Source organism: Camelus bactrianus, chromosome 10 (assembly GCF_048773025.1).
Source record: "Camelus bactrianus isolate YW-2024 breed Bactrian camel chromosome 10, ASM4877302v1, whole genome shotgun sequence".
Taxonomy (NCBI): domain Eukaryota; kingdom Metazoa; phylum Chordata; class Mammalia; order Artiodactyla; family Camelidae; genus Camelus; species Camelus bactrianus.
In genome coordinates this window covers 1,833,970-1,854,787 of record NC_133548.1, presented here as the reverse complement: position 1 = coordinate 1,854,787, position 20,818 = coordinate 1,833,970, and the positions used below count along the sequence as shown (strand labels likewise).

At 63.0% G+C, this 20,818-nt stretch overlaps 1 protein-coding gene across 9 annotated transcripts in view; it reads right to left on the bottom strand.

The window, feature by feature from the left end:
• The window catches only part of KCNQ1 (potassium voltage-gated channel subfamily Q member 1), a 321,449-nt gene extending 301,894 nt beyond the window's left edge, over positions 1-19,555 (bottom strand). For 7 of the 9 annotated variants that reach the window (XR_012509482.1, XM_074371477.1, XM_074371479.1 and 4 more), the window contains exon 1: positions 19,083-19,555. Coding sequence is in view for 8 of the 9 variants with exons in the window: in XM_074371477.1 (XP_074227578.1) it covers positions 19,083-19,540 (458 nt within the window). In the remaining variant the exon portion in view is untranslated. Of the gene's footprint in view, positions 1-18,438; positions 18,951-19,082 lie in introns of those variants that run through there. The other 2 variants (XM_074371480.1, XM_074371485.1) reach the window with 2 other exon arrangements.
• Between the last annotated feature and the right edge of the window lie 1,263 nt (positions 19,556-20,818).

The window sequence follows — 20,818 nt, the reverse complement described above, 5'->3', positions numbered from 1 at the left end:
AAGGGGCAGAGAGCTCTGGGGCGGCCCCATCTCCTCCCATCTCTGCTCTTCCCTCACCACCAAGGGCTTCTCCCAGATCCACTCCACCCACCAGAAGGCAGGAATCCAGCCACGTGGAGTCAGGGGGACAGCAGAAGAGGCCAGCTGGCTGCAACCTGGGCCCGTCCTCCAAGCAGACCATTGCCCACCCCCCACGACAGCCCCCCTGTACCCAGCAGGCCGTCTACAGTGTCCACCTGCCAGGTGTTGTCCAGGCCTGCCGTGAGCTCATCTTTTCAATTCTCCCGACAGACTCCACAAGCCGGGGTTCTGAGCCCGGCGCTCGGCCACCAGGGACACTGGGTGACGTTTGGAGATGTCTGAACTGTCACGACTCGAGGGCAGACGCCACTGGCACCCAGTGGGTACCAAGGCCAGGGATGCTGCTGGCCTCCTACAGCACAGGGGACACCCCCGCCCCCCAGGGAACGATCCAGGCCAAAATGTCAGGAGTACTGAGGCAGAGGAACCCTGCTCCATGAACCAAACACTCCCACGATCCCGGGTCCAGATAAGACAGCTGAGGCCTTGAGAGATGACGCCACCACCACGCCAAACCATGTCGAGGGCCGGGCATGGAGCCCGCTGCCGCCCACACCACCGTGGACACAGGAAAGCTCTCCCTCTGCCTTCCTGGCCGCGTCCTCCCTTGAGAACACTGGCCAGCCTTCCTGCAGCCTGGCCACAGGCAGGGCCTGCCAGCAGCCAGCTCCCCGAAGGGCTCTCTGGCCTCCAGGGCCCGTGTTCTCAGGCAAGGCTGACACCGGCGGCCAGAGATCCAAGGCCAGGCAGGTGTCTGTGACGCTGCCCTGACCCCCACTCCGGGACACCCTGGGGGAGGGGCAGCAACACTGCCAGCCCCCTACCCTTCTCAGGACAGTGGCCCCAGGACCCGAGGAGGAGCCCTGGCCCCCGTTTCCTCCACGTCTCCTGCTGTGTGAGCCCCGACTCTGCTCCTGCCAAGTGGGAGACGCACCAGGAACAGCACAGACACAGAGGGGACAGGCCTGGGGAGGGGCCCAGGGTGCCTCCCCACTGACATGCACGTGTCCAGGCCGCAGCTCGGCCAAGGCATTACCTGGCCCTTGAAGGCCCCTTCTCCCCCCAGGGTCTGGCCACCCAGCTACAGGACGGGGCGGCAGGGCCACAGCGTGTCTGTCTCCTCTGCAAGGAGGGTCACTCCTCAGCCTTGCTGGCGATGTGCCCTGAGCAGAGGTCTCAGCCAAACAGTTCCTGAGTCACCTGGGGTGATCTGAAGAGGGCTGGTCTCTGCCTCGGCCCAGACCGGGGAGAGCAGTGCCCGCATGCTCAGCCCCCGCCCCTGGGGAGGCAAGACCGAGGTGGTCACTGAGCTCCCTGAGGAAGGACGGGTCGAGTTACAAGCCAGGCAGGTGCCACCAGGAACCATCCAAATCCAGAACCACCCGGTGAGGCTCCGCTCCCACCGAAGCCTGCCAAGCCGAGGACGACCTTCCCGCTCCCCAGAGGCACCGCTGGTGAGCAGCTGGGCCATCCTCCCCAGAGCTGCCAGGCTCGGAGCCTGACGGCATGCGTCACGTCCCACGGAGCGAGGGTTGGGCTGCAGGGCAGGCCTGCCAGGTGCATGCCGGTCTCTGACCCGTGGGGCCCAGCAGAGGCCACCCCTTCATAACCTTCTCCCTACCCCAGATGCCACTGGCCGGGGGGGTCCCTCGGTGGGGCCTGACGGCGGGGGACAGAGCATCAAGCCCACCTGCCCCACCTGGGCAGACCGGGCCTGTCTCCCTGGGACCTGTACCCGCGGCTGCGGCCCACCCACCCTGGGGACATCCTGGGGTGAGAGCCTGCTCTGGCCGCCAGCAGGCAAAGCGGCCCTGGGCAGTCACCCCAACACCAGCAGGCCCCCAGCCCACTGCCCCCTGACTCCTGAGGCCGTGACTGGTCTAGCACCCATGGCGTGAGCAGAGCCAGAGTGGGGGGCCAGCCCAGGCTGGGGGTTTGCACAGAGCAACTCAGGGAGCAGTGGACATTTGTGGGATGGGGTCTGATGCCTGCCCTGCCACCCATGAGGGATGTGACTCTGGGCAAGTGTCTGTCCTCTTGGGGCCTCGACCCACTTCAACAAGCTGCGGGGCCCTCAGCTCCAAGCTGTCCCCACCCTGGTAGGTGGGATTCCCTCCAGCTCACAGTCCCCAGCTAGCCTGGCCATGGAGGAATCAGGGGTCATGGCCACCATCACAGGGAGCTGCTCCCAGGGCAGTGAGGGCCCCAGGCCCCCGCCTAGATGGGTGGCCGGCTCCTGGGCTGGGCAGATGGGTAAGGGCCATAGCCCTGTGGTGAGCCAGGTGTCCAGGTCCCCAGGGGTTCCCTTCCTTCCCCAGATGAGGTCTCTGAAGGGACAAGGGCCGGCTCCTTGTGTCTCTGGGCAGGAACCCCCCAGGTCTGCCCTCCAGGTCACTGGGCAGAGTGGGGCCCCGACATAGGCCATGCAATCCTGACCCCGTGAGAGAAACTGGGGTCCCCTATGCAGCAGCCCTGCCCATCCCATGCAACTCCCACCCTGTATCTCCCCAAGAACAGGGCCTGGAACCCCGGCCTCTCCAGGACTCAGCCTGGAGGCAGCGCTCAGATCCCGCCAGGCACTTGCCCCCATATTACCCTCCTGGCCCCACACTGTGCTCAACCCACTCAGAATTCTCAGTCTCTGGAAGGACCAGGGGTCCCAGGACCCTCTTGGAAGTCTTCTTGTTGCTTATTTTAATAAAAATAACCTTTAACTATTTTTCAAACAACCAATATTTTCAAAGTATAAAATTCAGATGAATTCAGCCCAGAACCGCACCCAGGGGGACTGTGGGGGCCATGTGGGTCCCCTCTCAGAGCCTCCTCCACCCGCAGGTCCTCGCGCTGTGGCCCCGGCGGGCACACAGCCCACTGCCCGCGGGTACTGCCTTCCTGGGGGGTCCAACCCAGTCCACACTCCACTAGTCCCTACACGTCACTCAGAGTCCTGACCCCACTCCATCTTGCGCCGTCCACTTTCAACAGCGCTGGTCTTGCTGTAGAGAAAGGGCCCCTGTCCTGGCCTGCTTTTACTGAACCAAACCCAATGCCCAATGAGGAACCTTCTGGGTGCTGGCTCCCACCTTCCCTTCGGGGGGTCAGCAGTGCAGTTTCTGGGGAGGTGGCCCCCACAGGGATGGACCCTGGAGTAGCTGGGTGCAGCCAGGGGCCTGACAAGCTGCCTCGGGGCTGACCCCCTCCCAGGCAATACCCTAGGGTCTCAGGAAGTGGGGAGGCCATTGCTCAGAGCCTCAAGTCCTCTGATCCCAGGATCAGATCTCAGTCCCACCGTCTCTGATCTCCCTGAGTGAGACCCGAGTCGTCCCGGCGCAGGGCACAGACAGCCCTCCCCCAGACCACCTCCCCGCCCCCACCCCCAAGAGGCTGGAAAGGCCCGCGGACACCCCAGGGCAGCGTGACTTGGAGGTGGCGGGCGGTCAGCCAGAGAGGCCTTGATAAGAGCAGGGAGGTGGGGCCTGCCTGGAGACGAGGCCAGCGAGACCGCAGAGCCCCCAGCCCCGCCCATCCCCCTGTGCCAAGGGCAGTGAGAACATTCCAGCGCTGCCAGCGAGGTGCCCGGGAGGTGCTGCGCCCCCGCGGAGCTGCACACGGGACCTTGGGCCCTGATCCAGGGAGCAGGCGGGGGCGGGGGGAAAGCAGCCTCCACCTCTGGGGGTTTCTCCCCATCTCTGTTTTAGCCTCAGCCCAGCAGGGTAGGGATGGGCCCCTCCAGGGACCCAGGAGGTCACCTGGTCGCCCAAGGGTGCACAGCAGGTCAGTGACAGGCCAGGAGCAGAGGGCCAGGTTGGGACTCCTGGCTCTGATCACACGCGAACCCGGGCCTCCGAGAATCTGCCTCACACCGGTCCCTCCCCCGCCCCCAAGCAGCTCTGGGGTCTCCAGCCAGGCCAGGACCCTCACCCCTAGGACCCCGCCCAGCTCGGACTGCAGCACTTCAGCAGTGCTGCCCTCCCGTTCGCCCCACCAAGCCCCTCACTCCTGCCCGGTCTCCCTGAGCCATTTGATTCTCAGATGGGGTCACCCCAAGAGCACCTGCCCTACCCCTGCATGCCCAGGGCACAGGGAGGTGGCTGGGAAGTGTCCGCAGGACAGTCACGTGCTGGTCCACCACTGCGTGATGGCGGGGGTCTCCAGGGGACGTGTGGGGCCATGAGGGCTCGCACCCTAACCACAGCCGACACCGCACGTGGCTCTGGCGGTGCCACCAGAAGTGGGATGTTCTAGAACCCGAGGCCTTCGCTGGGAGCCCCAGGGCAGGTGCAAGGCCCAGGACGAGACTAGTCAGAGGGAGGAGGAAGTCGGGACTCAGCGCCCAAGCCTGCGGCCAGCGCTGACCCCGCCGGCCAGCCACGCCCACGTCCGCCTCACACACCGGGCAGCCCTGGGGACGGCCATGGCGGTTCACCCACACGCCCCTTCGTCCAGAACCCAGGCCACCAGAGGGCTGCAGGGCTCCCCTGTGTCCACACAGATGGCCCTCGGCCCAGGGAATCTCAGAAAGATGACAGGGCTGGGTCTCCTCCCAGGATGACCAACCCACCCCAGCTACACTGGGGACAAGCCTGGACAGGCCGTACCGCCCACAGACCCTGTCCAGAACGGCCCTCCCAGGACAGCAGGTAGCTGACCAGCACTTGTGCTGGGTTACTGGTACCAGCATGCAGCCATCCAGCCACCTGTCCACCTGCCTACCCACACGTCCATCCATCTGTCCACTCACCTGTCCATCTGCCCATCTGTCCACCCCCACCCCCGGAGCACCTGCTCCACACCGTGCTCTGCACGGGCACTGGGGACCACCCAGACCGTCCCTTACTCCACAGCAGGCCTCAAATTCCAGAGGCTTGGGAGGCCTGGAGGCAGAGGCCAGGAAGCCCTGGGCCCACAGTGGCACCATGGACGAATCCAGCCCCCAGCAGGATGCCTTGACAGCCGGGTGCCCTTCCACAGCAAGCCCTCACCCCAGCCAGTGGATGAGACGGATGACAAGGGCCCCAAACAGGAAACAGAGGCCCCTCAGAGAGATGGCCCTCCCCACCTTGTGTGCAGAGGCAGGGCCTCCTAGCTCCTCCTGCCCCCAACCCCAGGGGCCTATCTCCCCTTCCCCCACCAAAGGCCCCTGGGGCACCCAGGAGTAACCCTGACCACAGGCCACCTGCAACAGAGCTGCCCCATCCAGGCCCCCTGCCCCACCTGCCAAGGGCTCAGGGAACTTGGCAAATGGCCACATCCCAGCTTTGGCCCAGGCACAGCTAGACCAATGGCCCAGATCCCTGAGACCCCTCCAGAAACGGAGGGCATGACCGGCGGGCTGGCTTTGGAGCCGCGTGACAAGGCAGGCTGGGAGGCTGGCAGGCTGGCGGGAGCCCTTCAAGCCAGGACCCAGGGCTGAGCCGTCCTAGGCAGGCATTACCTGCCCTCGGGGCCTCCTGGGGGCCGGGGGACCCCCTGCTCCAATGAAGCCCCCACTCAGCTCTAGAGCTGCTCCCCTAAAAGGACCAGGGAGGCAGGGGGCTGCATGTCCACCAGAGGAAGGAAGGCAGGCCCACCCACCCTCGGGGAAGTGGGCCACCTGGGGGGCTCGTCCTGGTCCAGAGGCCTGCTCCCAGCTCCCCTCACTGAGGCCTCTGCTGCCCAAGGACCCCGGGAAGGTGGCACTCTGGAGGCTGGGGGCCTTGCTGGGGTTGGCAGCGATCTGCAGGCCTTCTGGGCTCTAGAGGGGCTCTGAGAGTCAATGTGAGTGGTGGGGTGGAGCTCCAGAAGAAACCCACAGATGAGAGCAGGTGTCATTCACCACCTCCTTAACTTTGCTTTGTCTGAAAGGCTGCAAAACATGCTGTGTGGCTTTAAACACACCACGTACCTCTTCTGGCCTGCAGGTTCCTGGGCACGAGGGGAAAATGAATTCACCAGTTCTTGCTAAACCAGCCCTCTGACCAGCCCCAGAGTGGGTGTTAAGGAGATGTGAACCCACCTGCTCCAATTCTGTTGACCCAAATTACCTGCCACGGGGATGAAGCGCAGGACCCTGCCTTTTCATGCCCTCTTACCCTCTGGAGGCAGGAGGGGGCTCACCCAGGAGGGCGGCACGTGGCACTCTATGTGTCTGCATGGCCACCCTGAGCAGACCATCCTGGAGGATGCGATGGCCCACCCCCCCATGGAGGGAGCTGAGGACGGGGAGTGAGCCCCATACCCACCCCCTAAAGATACAAAAGCATTTGCAGAGATTCCTGCAGCTCCGGTACCTGAAAACGGGTAAGGGCCTTGCCTGCTCCCTCGATGCCCTAGGGAGAGGGTCCCCAGCCCAGAGGCAAGAGGAGGAAGTCAGCAGGGGAGGGGCCCCAGCAAGGGCATTGGTTGGTGTCATTCACTCCATCCCTTGATGGCATTGGTCCCAGGACCGTGTGGTCCAGCTCAGGCCAGGGACCATCCCGTTGTGGGGAGGCAGCCACAAAGCCATCTACCAACATGACGGCAGGACTATGATGAGGGAGAAAGGCCAGAGATGGGATTGTCAGAAGGCTCCAGAGTAGGTGACCCTGGGCCTGGGATTGGAAAGGAGAGAAGCAGCTAGTGTGCAGACAGCAGGAGGAAGAGGGTCCCAGACGGAGGGAACCATCACGCAAAGTCGCTGGGGCCAGGAGGAAAGGAGGCGGGGCCAGAAAGGAGGCGGGGCCAGAAAGAAAGGAGGCGGGGCCCGCAGGTGCAAGGGCCAGAGGAAGGACCACAGAACCAAAGACCCAAGAACCTGCTTCTAGGAGCAGGGCCGGCTGTAGGGGGCTGGGGAGTACTGTGATCCCATTTACATGTTTTAAAGAACACTCCGGGACTCTGCAGCCCTGAGAAAGTCGTCTCCAAATGACAGGCGCATGCACCCTCCAGCCCTAGGAATCGCACCCGGAGAGCCCCGCACAGCTGTGCTTCCGGGAGCCGAAAGGTTGGGAATGACGCTCGATATCCCTGAGGGGGACGGGTTCCCGGACACTGAGCACGGCTGGGGTGTGAGAGGATTCTATGCACCACGAAGAAGAATGTCCGTCGACTGTCAGGCGCTTGGCAAATAGCGCTGAGCTCGTCGTGTGCCCAGTGCTGTTCTGGACCAGAGGACCCCGCAGAGGACACGCCCACCCCAGGAGCAGACGTCCTGGCATCTCAGCCGCGTCCCCGGATCCAAGCCCACATCTTTCACACATTGACCGATCCGTTGGCATCTGTGCTGAAGACGAGGTTGCCACGAGCCCGGCCCCACACTGACAGCTACACAAAGGCTCTGTGCAACCACACAGGCTTCCAGGATAGAAAACACGCTCTGCCTCCAGCCCCATGGCAGGAGAGGCCAGCTCCGCAGTCACTGGGGCAGCACTGGGCCGGCTCCAAGCAGGCCTGGAGACCACCCCCACCACGTTACAGGAATGTGAGCTCCAAGCTCATGAGAGCAGAGCCACAGTGGGTCTGGAACCCTCTTGAACCATAACCCACAAACTGACTCCGGACTGAAAACTCCACAGCAGGTTGAAAAGGAGAACTGTGAACACCACGGAAACAGGCGGAACCCGGGACAGGAGACCAATGTCACGAGGCGTGCTTGAGGCCCCACACCCCCAGACGCAAACCTCGCAGGCCCCAGGAGTCCTGCCGCTGCCCCTGGGGGAAACCCGGCCCCAGCCGAGGGGCTGCGGCGAGGCGGGAGCTCGTGGGACCAGGCCTACTGCTCTGTGACCTCCAGGACTCCTGAGGTCCCTGTCCACAGGAAGGGAGGGAGCCACTCACAAAGGGACCCCAACAGCCCCAAACTGGGTCCAGCCCAGCTCACAGGCAGACACCTCTGGGGGAGGGGACAACAGGATGGTGCAGGCCCTGGAGGGCACAGCCCTGGGCCAGCAGCACAGCACAAAAAGCCACACGTCCCTGAACTCAACATCTGCAAACGAGGATTTTCCAGTGTGCTTCATCACGACCTAAGGCCATGTCACAGCTGGTCCCTAAGTGCTTCTTAGAGACTCTTTCGATCTATATGTCCCCACTCCCTCTTTTTAAAAAAGTTCCTTGGTCATTTGTTGAAGAGATCGGGCCTCTTGTCCTGTGGAGGGCCCCACCACTGGGATTTTGCAGGCAGCATCCCCCGGGTGCCTTTCAGCCTGTGCCTCTGACCCCAGTACATCTGCAAACGTGCACTTAGATCTGGAGACCTGATCATAGTCACTACCCGTTTATTCTGGCCAGAAAACCACCAGGGTGGGCACCCCGGGTGGGTGGCCTGGACGGTGCTCCTGCTTTCCCGCATGACAGGGTGGTCCAGGCTCAGCTTGTTCGCTTCCCGCCCCGGACAGGGACACGGACGTTTCTCTGGGACCCTCGGTTTCCCTCGGGGGAAATGGCATGAGAGGCCACAACCTGGGGGCCGCAGCGCTCACAGCCATGGGGGGTTCTTCCTCCTAGCTTGTTCGTGGAAACAGAGACAGTCTGTACACAAACTCATCACAAACACGTGCTGACACTTCTCGCCACATGCAGGCTGGAGGGGTGCTGCTCAAGGCCGCCCTCAGCGACAGCTACGTGGCCACGCCAGGGCCCCACCCCACGATTCCCGCACAAGGGCCTTAGAATAATGGAACAAACACCGTCACAACCATGACGCGGTTACTGAAAACGGCGTGTGGGCACACCCGCAGAGCCGTCTGTCCTGAGCAGACGGCCCGCAGCCACAGGCTGCCTGGTGGAAGAGCTTGCTGGGGCTGTCCCACCCCCACAGTGCGAGTTTACGGCCATTTATTTCACTTCGGTTTTGAGGGACTTCTTCTGGTTAAGGTTTACTCAGGGGTCTTAAAATTATGAGATTGGGGGGTTGCTTTTCCTTTAAAATGATGGGAACTTTTTACCTGGTTTCAAAGTCGAATCTGTAAAACTATACTCAGAGACAGATGGGCTCTGTCACGTCCCCCCACAGAGGCAACTTTTTATAAGTTTTGGTTTATCCGTCCACTGCTTTTATTTAATATAAAGTGTGTGTATGTATGAACACATGTTCATGTAATATGTACTATGTAAATACACGTAGTACATATTACATATGTGCGTACGTATATACATATGTGTGTGTGTGTATATATATATATACGTGTGTGTGTGTGTGTGTCCCTTACTAGAAAAGTAGTATCTTGTTATTTTTACTTAAAATACTTCCTGGTAATCATTCCATAAAAGCATGTGCAGAGAGCACTGCCCCTTTTCACACCTGCATAATATTCCACACACAGCTAATTCAACCTGCCTCCTCCTACGTGCAGGCACCTGGGTTCCCCTTCTTTTGCTATTACAAAGAATGGTTTAACAAACAGCCTTGCAGCTGCACATTTTCCTATTTGGGGGCCAACATCTTCAAGATCAATTCCCAGAAGTGGGATTGCTGGGTCCAAGGATACAGGCAGGTGTATTTCTGACAGGCGTCACCAAATCCCCCTCCTCACGGATGCCACCACGCACAGACCCTCCGGCAGCAGAGCTGCTGCCTACACCTCCCCAGCCGCGGGTGTCCGGAAACACTTCTGGATTCCCGCCAGTCTGATGGACCTCAGCAGAGCCCACATCTGCGCTCCTCTGCCTGCCGGCGGGTCAACATCTCACAGTTTCAGGACTACCCTACCAGCGACTTCTGTGACCCCTCCACTCACATCTCTTGCTTGTCTTCCATGGGCTGGTTGCGATTTTTTCTTCCCTATTCTCAGAAATGCTTTTTATCTTCGAGATGGGAACCTTCTGGACGTGTTTCCATCTTCCCCCGGGTTTTCACTGGTCTCTTTACTGTTCGCAGGTGGTGATGGTGTCACACAAAGGATGATTCTTTCTTACACGCTCTTCTCCTTAATGCACTGGCTGCGAGTCACAAAGAAGTCTCCCCACCCTCACCCTCGGGTCGTGGAGGGTCCCCCGAGGTTCCTTCTGGTACTCGAGTGGTTTCCCGACCACTTGGGATCCATCTGGTGCTCAGGGCAAGGAGTGAGTCCAGCCTCCCCGTTCCTTGTGGCCGTCCACGTCCCCAGCATCACTTATTGAAAACTATCTTTTCCCCACTGGTTGGAGATGCTGCCTCTGTATTTGGCTAAAGTTCCCTATGCAATTGAGCCTATACGTGAATTTCTCATCCTGTTCTGTTGCTTGTCCATAGGCCAGTACCACACAATTTTTACTACCCAAGTCTTAAGTTTTTAATATTTTGAGCTGTTCAGTCTACCAAGAACGTGAATGTGATTTTTATAAGACCAGCTGGGCACGTCCTGGGACAGAAAGCCAAACCACGTGATCCATCAAGCTCATGTGTTCCAAGCAAGTGGTCCTGGGGCCTATCAGGCAACACCGGAGGCTCTCCTGGGCTCCCCGGGGACCCCCAGCTGCTCCATCAGCCGAGAGGGGCACCTCTGGGAGGCAGGGGCTTGTCCCTCTGGGTCAGGGATCCTTCCACTGGCCCCTCCCCGCTGGGAGGGCTTCCGTCAGCCCAGTGGGGAGGAAAGCGGCCCCTGGCACAGACGGGGGCAGGGGTCGCAGTGCAGCTGAGCAGCCTCCATGTGGGGAGGTGCTCTGGGGCTGAAGGGAGTCGGGGGAAGGGTAGGGACTCTCAGTTCCTTTTTCCAGCTCTCCCCAGATCTTCGCATGGTGCTCAGGAGCAAATTCAGCAGCAAGATGCAGAGGGGCCGCCATTTGGGGTGTCCTGGCAGTATGCCCAATATCATGGCTTTGAGAGGGAGCAGAGAAGGGGGCCCACCCCAGGGAAACACAGATGGGAAGCCCACAGCCCCTGCTCCCCAGAGAAGGGCACCCGATGGGTGGGGGCGGCCAGGGGTGGGCCCGCTGCAGGAGGCAGGCATGAGGCCAGCAGTTCCGGGGCTCAGAAGAGGATGGCCTTCAGGTGCTTTGTGGAGGCGGCAGAGGGGGCCTCTGCAGAGTGGCAGTGGGGGTGCCCCTGGGTACACACCAGGCACAATGCGGGGAGCATCAGCACTGCACGAGCTTCTGGGTGGAGGTGGAGCAGCTCCCCAGGGCCAGTCTCCCGTCTACAAGTCACTGAGCAGAGAAGGAGAGCAGGGACCAGGCCCTGAGTCCCGGGGTCGGCGGGGGGAGCCCCGGGGTCAGCTGCCCCAGCCCTGCAATTCGTGCTTGGCGCGTGGACGTGTGTAGATCGTGTTGTTCAGGAGTCCTGCTCTGATGGGCAGAGCCAACATCCCCCTCCGAGGCACCCAGGACCACGGTCGGGTCCTCCCGTGCTCGGAGCCCTCCACAGGCAACACCGCCAGTGCTCCCTGGGCCACATGTCCCTCCTTCAGTGGGGCCCACGCTCTGCAGAGGGGCTCGGGCATGGCTTCCTCAGGACACATCGCCCTTCCCAGGCCCCGCTCCCCGGGCGGTGAGGACCTGGCCCCCCACCCTGGCCAGGGTGGTTAAGCAGATGGAGAAGTTTCAGGGGAGAGGCTCTGAAGAGGGGGGCCTGCAGAACTTGACCACAGCCACAGGAGGGTCCTGGTGGCCTCCGCCCACTACTTTCCAGGCTCACCCATCTCCCAAGCTCAGGAATGTCACTGGATAAAAATACCCACAGACGATGTCATCAGGCCCGGCCTGTCTGTGTGGCTTGGAGTTGCTGACCGCCTCAGCCCAGGCTGGAGGGGGCCAGAACTGAGGAGAGGGCAAGGAGGGGGCCTGGGCTTCCGAGGCCGGACACCAGGTGACCCTCTCATGAGCACCTGTCCCTGCTGGGTACTGGGTGTGGATCTAGACAGCTCCCAGCGGCCCTGCCCACCCACTCCAACCTCTAACGCCCAGAAGCACTGAGACCAGCACACACTAATACCCTGCACAGCATCCAGAGGGGCTGAGCCACTGGGGGTCTCTGAGCACCAGGGGAGGGAGTGGCAAAGAAAGAATGCATAACTCTGCTTGGGGTAACATGGGAAGGCTTCCTGGAGGAGGAGGCCTCCAAGCTGAACCTCAGCCTGTGGTTCTGGGCAGCAGGGTTTAGGGCAGAGGCCTAAAGCAGCCAGATCAAAGGCTTCCAAAGACTAGTCACCCCACCCACAGGGTGGGCGGCCCCAGGACGCTGGCATGTCTGTGGAGGCCCTACTGCCCAGGGGCCATCTCCCCCTCCCTCCCCGACAAACAGTAGCGCCCACTCCTCACGTGGCCCAGCCAGCATGACAGCCCTCCCAAGGTGGGAGGGAACAGGGCCTCCCCAGGCCTCCGCAGACTCTGGCCCCAGCCTTCGGAAGAAGCTATGGGCTTTGGAGTCAGGCAGCCTCGGGCAGGCCCAGCTCTGCGATGGTGGGCACCCCGCCACCCCTCTCTGGGCCCTTAGGATTTGCACACAGCGCCGGCCAGGCCTCTCCGTCTTCCACCAGGGCCTGGGGGGAGCCAGGATGCCCCTCGGCCTCGGCATCCTCCCCTCAGCCCTTGCCCATGCCGGCTCAGAGAAGGGGCCCAGGGTCACCCGGCCAGGGGGCAGAAGACAAACCCTCACAAGCCGAGTCCTACTGCACGTTCAGAGGCCACGTGTAAATGGCGCCTGAGGCTCAGGCCACGTGGTGTCACGGGTGATCACCCGGCCACCCCCCCATGAGATTTGGGATGGTCACGGCACTTGGGGGGCCTCAGGAGGGAAACCCATGGCCCTCTGTTCCCTCCGGGAGGGGTATGGACAGTCACCCGATCTGCCCCAGGGACCCTGCGGCCACCTCCACGCACCAGCACACCTGAGTGTCCTCGTGGCATTGCCCAGCACTGACCATGCCCCTCGTCTGGCCTTGGGCACATTGGCCCAGCTCCTCCAGGCCCTGCACATTCTCCTCACATGTGGGCATCCTTGGACACTTTCTCCTGCCTCACAGGAGCTGGACATGAGACTGCCCGGCCTGTCCATCTTGTCCGTGGACAGGGTCTTGAACCATGAAGGGCACCATATGAGCAGAAAGCCGATTTAGAATGTCGGTCTGAGAAGGACCACAGAGCTTCTCTGGGTCCACAGCCCAGACCCAGAGGCAGGAAGGGTCCAGCCCAGGGCCCCTGTCAGGGCCGCCTCACCACTCAGAGCACACGACTCCCGGAGCTGGTGAGAAACCAGGACTCTCGGGCCCCTGACCTGCCAGACACGCCTGCCTTTCCACGGCCCCACCAGGGCTCGCTGGCCCGCAGACCCGTGCATGTGGGAGCAGTCAGCCTGGGACCCGGCTTTTGCAGGAGGAGGATTCAGAGCAGCTGACACCTTTAGAGTTGGGGGCACCGGACCCCCAGGGGGAGCCCGGACCCCTGGGCAGCCTCCACCACTCCCACCACTGCCGAGCTTGACGTGCCCCGCTTCCAGCCCCGGGGCGCATGCGGCTGAGGTCGGAGCGGCTCGCCGTTCCCAGGGCAGCACCGGCAGGGGGCGCCCGCTGCGGGTGTGCGCAGGGCACGCCGGCTCCAGGCTCCTGGCCTCGGGCAGCGGCCCACAGGTGGGGAGGTGGGCGAGTTTCCTGGGGCTGTTGTAACAGAGTCCCACAGATGGGGGTGGGGGTTAAGCCACAGGAATTTCCCGTCCTGGGGGCGGGAGTCCGAGGTCCAGGTGTGGACGGGGCCGGCTCCACCTGGGGCCTCTCTCCTCGGCGTGGAGACGGCCATCTTCTCCCCGCATCCTCACCTGGTCGTCCCTCTGCGTGTGTCTGTGTCCTGATCTCTTCTTATAAGGACACCAGTCCTATGAGATTAGGACCCATCCCAGTGACCTCATTTTACCTCAGTCACCTCTTTAAAGCCCTCATCTCCAAACACAGTCACATCCTGGGGTGCTGGGGGTCAGGACTCCAAAATACCCTTTTGAGAGGCACAATCCAACCCAAACAGTGAGGCCCTGAGGCGTCGTGTCCTCGCTTCCCCTACTCACAATGTCATTGGCTCGCAGCTGACCCGGAGACGTCCACATCTGCCTTCCCCAGGACAAAGCCCCCCAGGACCACGCCACCCTGCCACGAGGAGGTCCCATTCTCCGGGGACTGTGAGTGGAAATGGGCCCCTCCCTTCCCTCTAGCCCTGGGCACCACCACAGCAGCAGGTGCAGACCTCGGGCCCCGAGCCTTGGGGAGCAGACGATTCAGCGCCAGGCAAGGCGAATATTCCCTCCCACCTGAGCACCATGGCCAGGAGGTGACAGCACTCACCAAGCCTGCCACCAAGGAAGAGATGGGGAGGCAGAGGACTTAGGAGCTCAGGAAACTGGCAAAGCGGCCCAGCCCTGGGACACGAAGCCTCGTCCCTGCCCCACAGCCGAGCTCCCCACACGGCCTGGCCAGCCCTGCACCCTGCACCAGGCGCCCCCGACCCAGACCTTGGTGCGCGTGGGAGCACCTTCCACTTCCTGGACTCTCCCTCCCCTCCCACCACCTCCCTCGAAGCCTCAAGGTCTCCCAGGCACCCTCCTCCTTCCCAGCTGGTGGCCCCAGAGTAAAGGACGCCTGTGGCTCCCCAACTGAAGATAGGCCACAATGAGGCGCTCGACATACGGAGGGTCCAGAAACATCAGGCTGGGTCTAGGGTGGTGGGGAGAGGCCTCCAGACAGCCAGCAGGGGAGACCCAGGGACCAGGCCACGGAGAAGCACCAGAAGGAATTCCCAGCTCCACCGGGACCTGGGGGCTTCAGAATAAGTGGAGGCGCTGGGGAGAGACCAGAGTCCCTCCTCCTCCGTACCTGTCTGCCACGTGGCCCGCCCTGCCCTCCGCCCTCCCTGACCCACTGCCCTGCCGGGGTCCACAGAGCAACTGCCCGGCACCACTTAGGACCCCGATGCCAAGCCCGGGTCAGCTGGGCACCAGGAGCCGGAGTGGGGCAATGTGGCCTGCGAACTGGCCTCCACGCCCAGAAAGGCGGGCAAGCTCAGCCCAGCAAACCGCCAGGGCAGGCTTCCAGCACCGTCAATGATTAACGCTCGCTATGAAGGGGCCGCCACCGCCACCGCAAAGTTCTTGGGAACCCAGGAAAGGTGGGGTGGCAGGAAGGCAGGGGCAGGAGGCACCAAGCCCAGTTTGAGAGTTGGGGCTGCTCTCCACGCCCTCCCGGGTCCCTCCCTCAAACTTCTTCTCAGCCTCACCCAGATCTCCAAGTGTCTCCGACCCGTGGGGTGCTGAGCCCTGCTCCTGCACCAGGAGACTGGGGTGGGGGAGGGGGCTCGCCCAGGCCCGAGTCCTGGCCGCATGGGTGGGAGCAGCTGGGAGAAGACACCAGTCTGCACGTGTCACCCTGCAGCTCCCAAGAGCAAGGAGGGGGGCGGTGGAGGGGGTTGGGGGAGATGGAGGAGGAGAGAGAAGGGAGGAGGGGGTTCCCCAGGGCTCCTGTGGCTGGAAGCCCCTCGTGGAACCTGAGGGCGGCCTTTATCCAGCCCTCACAAAGGGAGGTGGGGGACAAGCCAGCGGCCAGGGCGGGTTGCTACGGGGACCCTGAACCTCACTCCAGTCCAAGCATCTCCCTACACAGACAACCCCAGCCAAGGCCCACCAGCAGGGAGGCCAGGCCTCCCTCACCCTCAGCTAGAGTGGAGCAGCCACACAGTGGGGGCTGAAGAGACTCAGAAGAGGACTTGGTGGCGGGGGGAGTCAGGAGGCAGGAAGTCCCCGCTGGCAGGGGTAGTGCACGGGCAGCAGCGTCCCGCTCCCTGACGCAGGCAGGCGGGGCAGGCGAGGCGCACACAGGAAGGGCCGCGCTCCTTTTGGCCGGAGCAGGGGTTCCCCGACCGGGACGGGGACAGGATATCCTGGCTCGCTTCCCCAGCTGCACCCGGGAGAGTGTGCCCAGCCTGAAGGGCCCACGGCGGCTCCCAGCCCACCCAGGCCCCCTCCCTTCAAGGCCAGGCTCGTCCTCCCTGGGCCGGAAACCAAATCTGGCCTGGCTCTTAACAAGCATTCTGCACGGTTCACCCCCTGCCCGCCCAGGACAGAGCACTTCTCTGCCACTCTTCCAGCCGCTTCTCGGAGTGACACCAGAGCCAGTGTGGGCACCCGCCACCCCTTTCTTGGGGCTGTGGCCAGACTCTGGCCCCTCAACTACAGTCCGCCGCTGCCATCCCAGCCTGAGGCCAGGTCCCCTTGAGAGACTGGCCAATTCGGAGAGTGGCTGGGGCCCTGCCAACCTCCTGGAGACGTTAAGGGTGAGAGAGCACTTTCCCGGGCCCCAGAGAAGCCACGCCTGCTGCCTAGCCAGGGTCCACCTGCAGGCCCTCCCTGCACAGGGACAGCGGGGGTCCGCTCCTTGGGCCCACAGCATATCTCTTACAGGACGGGGCCGACAGCAGGAAAAGACTGACCTAAGGTCACTGAGCTGCCCTTAGGGGCCTCTGTTTCCCAGCTCCCCAGTACCCCAGGGGGAGCCACTCAGCCACTATCCCCAGAAGCCACCCCTGCCCTGGGGAGTCTGGGCAAGGCAGACTCTGCTGAGCAAACTTCCGAGAGCTAAACAATCAGAATCAGGAAGAAAACACAAGTGTAAGCAGAGACTTCCTCTGGGGTGCGGCGGGCCCTCTTCCTTCACAAGGCACCGCAGCAGCCAGGGAGCCCAGGCCACGTGCACCCGCAGCACCGCCTTCCCAGGGCACAGACCAGCAGGGTGTCTGCGGGCCCCTCACCTCGGCGGCCCTCGCTGCAGCACTGCCTGGCCATTCTCTGCCCGTCTGGAGCTGGCCTGCAGGGTTCCAGGACAGAGAGGGGGCTGGGCAGGGTCTGCTCCAGGACTGGCAGCGGGGTTCACTCCACCCCTGGGCACCTCAAGGAGCTTGGGGTCCAGCAGGCATGGGCGGGGAGGCAAGCAGCCCATGTGCCTAGGGGCACCCACAGGCTGCCGTCGGCGTGGTGCTTTACATAGCCAGCATCCGACCGGGGTGGGGTCCCTTGGAGTCGACACACACAAGCATTCCCCCAAGCCTCAAGACACGCCGTTGCTGCTGCAGCCGTGAGCAAGGCCGCCCTCTCCCGCAGCCCAGCCGCAGCCACCGCTCAGGTGTACTCCAGCAGCTCGGGAGGCAGGGGCTGGGGGCAAGGAAGATGCTTGAGGGTACTGTCCTCAAGGCTTGCCCTTCTGCTGAGGAAGGCCTGCCCATCCGCAGGGAGGGCAGCCACTCTGGTACCACCTGCGCTCCGAGGAGCAAAGGTGAGGCACCAAGGCTGTGCTGCCCCACCTCGCCGCACCTGCCGAGACATGCTCCAAGCCAGCCAGGGCCTGGCCCCCTCTGCTCTCCTGGGCCCTGGTGGTGGCTATCAGTGGGACAAAACAGGGCCCTGGACACCGCTCCTCCCCAACCAGGTCTCTCCCAGCCTCAGGCCAGCCAAGGCAGCAGGGACAAGCACCTGCCCTGCCAACAGGAAGCCAGAAGGAGGCCAGCACACGCAGCCCCAGAGCAGCCCACGCCATCAGTGGGGACGGCCAAGCCAAGGCTCACAGGCCAGAGGCAGGCACCAGACCAAGAGGGCACTGGCCAGGCGGCAGGACCACAGAGTGGCAGGAGAGGGCTCCTTGGGCCCCTGTCCCTGAGAAACGTAGTGCCCTGCTGTGCCCGCCCCACACAGGCAGGCGCAGCGGGAATCAGAACCACCTGGGCAGCAGCGGGGCCAGGTGCTGCCGACAGGGCCCTGCTTTCTCCTGATACATGGCTTCCTCTGACTGACCAGTGGAAATGGGCCTAAACCCACTGCTGCCTCGTATGCCCTCCAGGCTCCTCTGCTTCAATCCAGGTTTTCATGAGCCTAGTCGGGTTAACATGGGGCCCTGGGCACGCCCTACAGCCATGCTGACCCCTCAGGCAACACCACCAGGCCTGCCGCCCTTTGGGGCAGCCCAGCCCCTGCTGGCCCAGGAGACCCCCAGCAGGGCCCGCCTCGACCTGGGAGCATCTGAGATGTTGCTGCACCAGCAGGAGCACAGGCCTCCCCCTCTTGCCTCACAGGGCCCTTGGGAATTCTCTCCCCTGCACCTGTCCTTTCGCAGAAGGATTAACACCTGGATGATCCCTCCAGGAAGGAGTGGACCAGCTTTGGGCTCGGGCACCCCTCCCTGGCTGGCACCCCACACACATGCCTGGGCAGCGCCAGCAGGGGCTTTCCAGCCCCACAGGGTCAGACCTACCCGTCCCTAAACTTCAACGGGACAGGTTCCGTGCCAGATTCCTCGCCGTTTCTGTTTTTCGCATTACCCGCTTCCTTCCCTCCGCGCTGCTCTGAGACGCAGCTGGGACGGTTCCGGGAGGCAGCAGGTGGCACGGAGACCGCGCTCCCCCGACGCTCTCCCCAGCCCCGCGGAAAGCGTCCCCGGGCCGGCTGGCGGCGATACTCACACGGCAAAGTGGTAGACGAAGCACTTCCAGCCGGTGGGGCGCTCGAGGAAGTTGTAGACGCGGCCCTGGATATGAGTGCGCGCGAGCAGCGGGCGGCGCGCGCTGTAGATGGAGACGCGAGGGTCGAGGCTGACTGGCGGCCGCGGGCCAAGGTCAGCGGCGGCGGGGGGCGCGGCCGGCGTGGCGGGGGATGCGGGCCCCGGGGTGCCAGGCGGGGCGATGGGTGCGTAGAGCGCGCCGCCCGCCGGGCCGCCCTCCGCCAGCTCCAGCGAGAAGGGGCACTTCTTGGCCGGGCCCGCGCTGCCCCGCCGGGCGCCCGGTAGGCGGCCCCCGCCCCAGCGCTTCCTCTCGGCCCTGGGCGGGGAGGAGGCCGCGGCCATGGCCAGGCAGGGCCCGCGGGGGCCGGCCGGGCAGCGGCACGCAGCGGCACCAGAAGCTGCGGCGAAGGCGGGCGCCGGGGCGCAGTGCTGGCCGCCGCCGCTGCCAGCCTCGCCGCGGGGCCCGCTGCCCGCCCCGCCAGGGCGTGGGGGGGGGGCGGGGCCGGGAGGGGGCAGCGGCCGCGGGCTGGTCCTGGGAGTTGAAGCGCCCCGCCCCGGCCCGGACGCCCCGCCCCCGGCCAACCTGTGCGCCCCGACGGCTCTCACCTGGGTGTCCCTCCCCGACTACGCCCATCTGTTCGGCCGTCGGGTTCCGCGCTCCTCGTTAGGCGCGGTTGGCGCCTACGTGCTCCTGGGTCCCCCTCGCCCACCTGCTTAGGCGAAAGGACACCCCGCCTCCGCCGCCAGCTCAGCGAGGAAGGAAGGCGCGAGGTCAGCAGGCGCAGTGACCACGAACTGCGCGGCCCGGGCAGGAGGGCGGTGAAGGGCTCAGGCACCCACTTCACCCGCCCTGAGTGGCTCCGTAGAGGGTGGGGTGTAAGGAGGGACGCATCAGGAGGCAGACGCGTTAGCCTGGCAAATGCTCTGAGCACCTCCTGGGTTCCGGGCGTTGCCGAGCGCGGGCTGCAGGCAGAGAATGCTGTCGGGTCGTTGCCCACAGGGCCGTCGGACCCTGGAGATGAGACGGGGTCATCATCAGTAAAGGACGGCCCAATGGGAGCCATGTGTGGGTGGGGGGTAGAGGGAGGTGGGGGGAGCGGGCAGGATGCAGGGCACATGCAGGGCGCCCTTGAGGGAGGCGCTGCTGGGGCCTGGACAGGGTTTGACCAGGGCACAGGCTGGCAGGATTGCCTGAGCAGGTCTAGGGAGAGGCATTGGAGACTGGATGTCTTGTCCTCCCTGCCCTCTGGACCCAGCTGCTTCTGCGCCCTGTGAGTTTCCCTGGGTGGGCATGGTGTAGAGGTGGGTGCTAGGGTCAGGAGGTGGGTAACACGGTCAGAAGGATTGCACAGGTCCCCTACCCTGCGCTGGCATTTGGGTCCCTGTACATTGCCCTGGCATGAGGATGAAGGATGGGTGTCTAGCAGAAAAATACTGACCTCCGTCAGGACATTGCCCTGGGCGGAGGAGTCTCCACCTGCCATGTCAGGGACCTGTAATCTATGAGACACTTCCCAGGTCTTCACTGAGCGCCTGGGGCTGATTTGTTAGTAAATAAAGTCAGCTCTTGTTGTTGGACCTAGTGCAGCTCGGCCCTTCACCCCGACTCCTCCCACCTCGGATGGTGCTGGCACGTTTGTGTAAGCAGAGGGAATGAACAAAGTTGGTCCCAGCCTGTGCTGGGCAGTGTGGAGACTCAGGGCTGCTAAGGCGCGGAAAGCTTGCTGAGAAGTGCATCTCCTAGGACACAAAATGGGCAGGGAGCCAGAAGAAGGAGGAGAGCCCGCCTCCGCAGGGCCCGGGGACAGCCAGGGCACCAGCAGGCATTCAGTCAATACTTTCCAAATGAAGACATGCATGAATGAACGGTGTCTGTACAGCCACACCCCAATCAGCAGGAGGAAGATGAATTTCTAACATGCAAAGTTGGAACAACTGGAGAGTCACAGAGAAAGGGAAAAAGGTAGAACTGATCCCTCTTGCCCACACGTGCAAAAGTAAATTTCGAATGGACCAAAGGTATTGATGTGAAAGTTGAAATGAAACTGTGTAGAGTCTACGAGAAAGTATGGGTGAGTTCCTCAACAAGCTGTGAGCTGGGAAACCATCTCCAACTATGGCCAAAATCCGGAGACAATAGCTGAAACCAACAAAGTAAAACAGGCAAATGACAAACTGGAACAAGCATGTGCGATTTACAGCACAGGCAAAGGACTCACAGCATTGACACAGAAAGGACATCTGAAACCGAGAAGGAAGTGACGGACAGCCCTGTGGAAAAGGGGGCGAAAGACGTGCACAGCTCACAGGAAAGGGGGTTCGTGATCCTCGCACTTACAAAA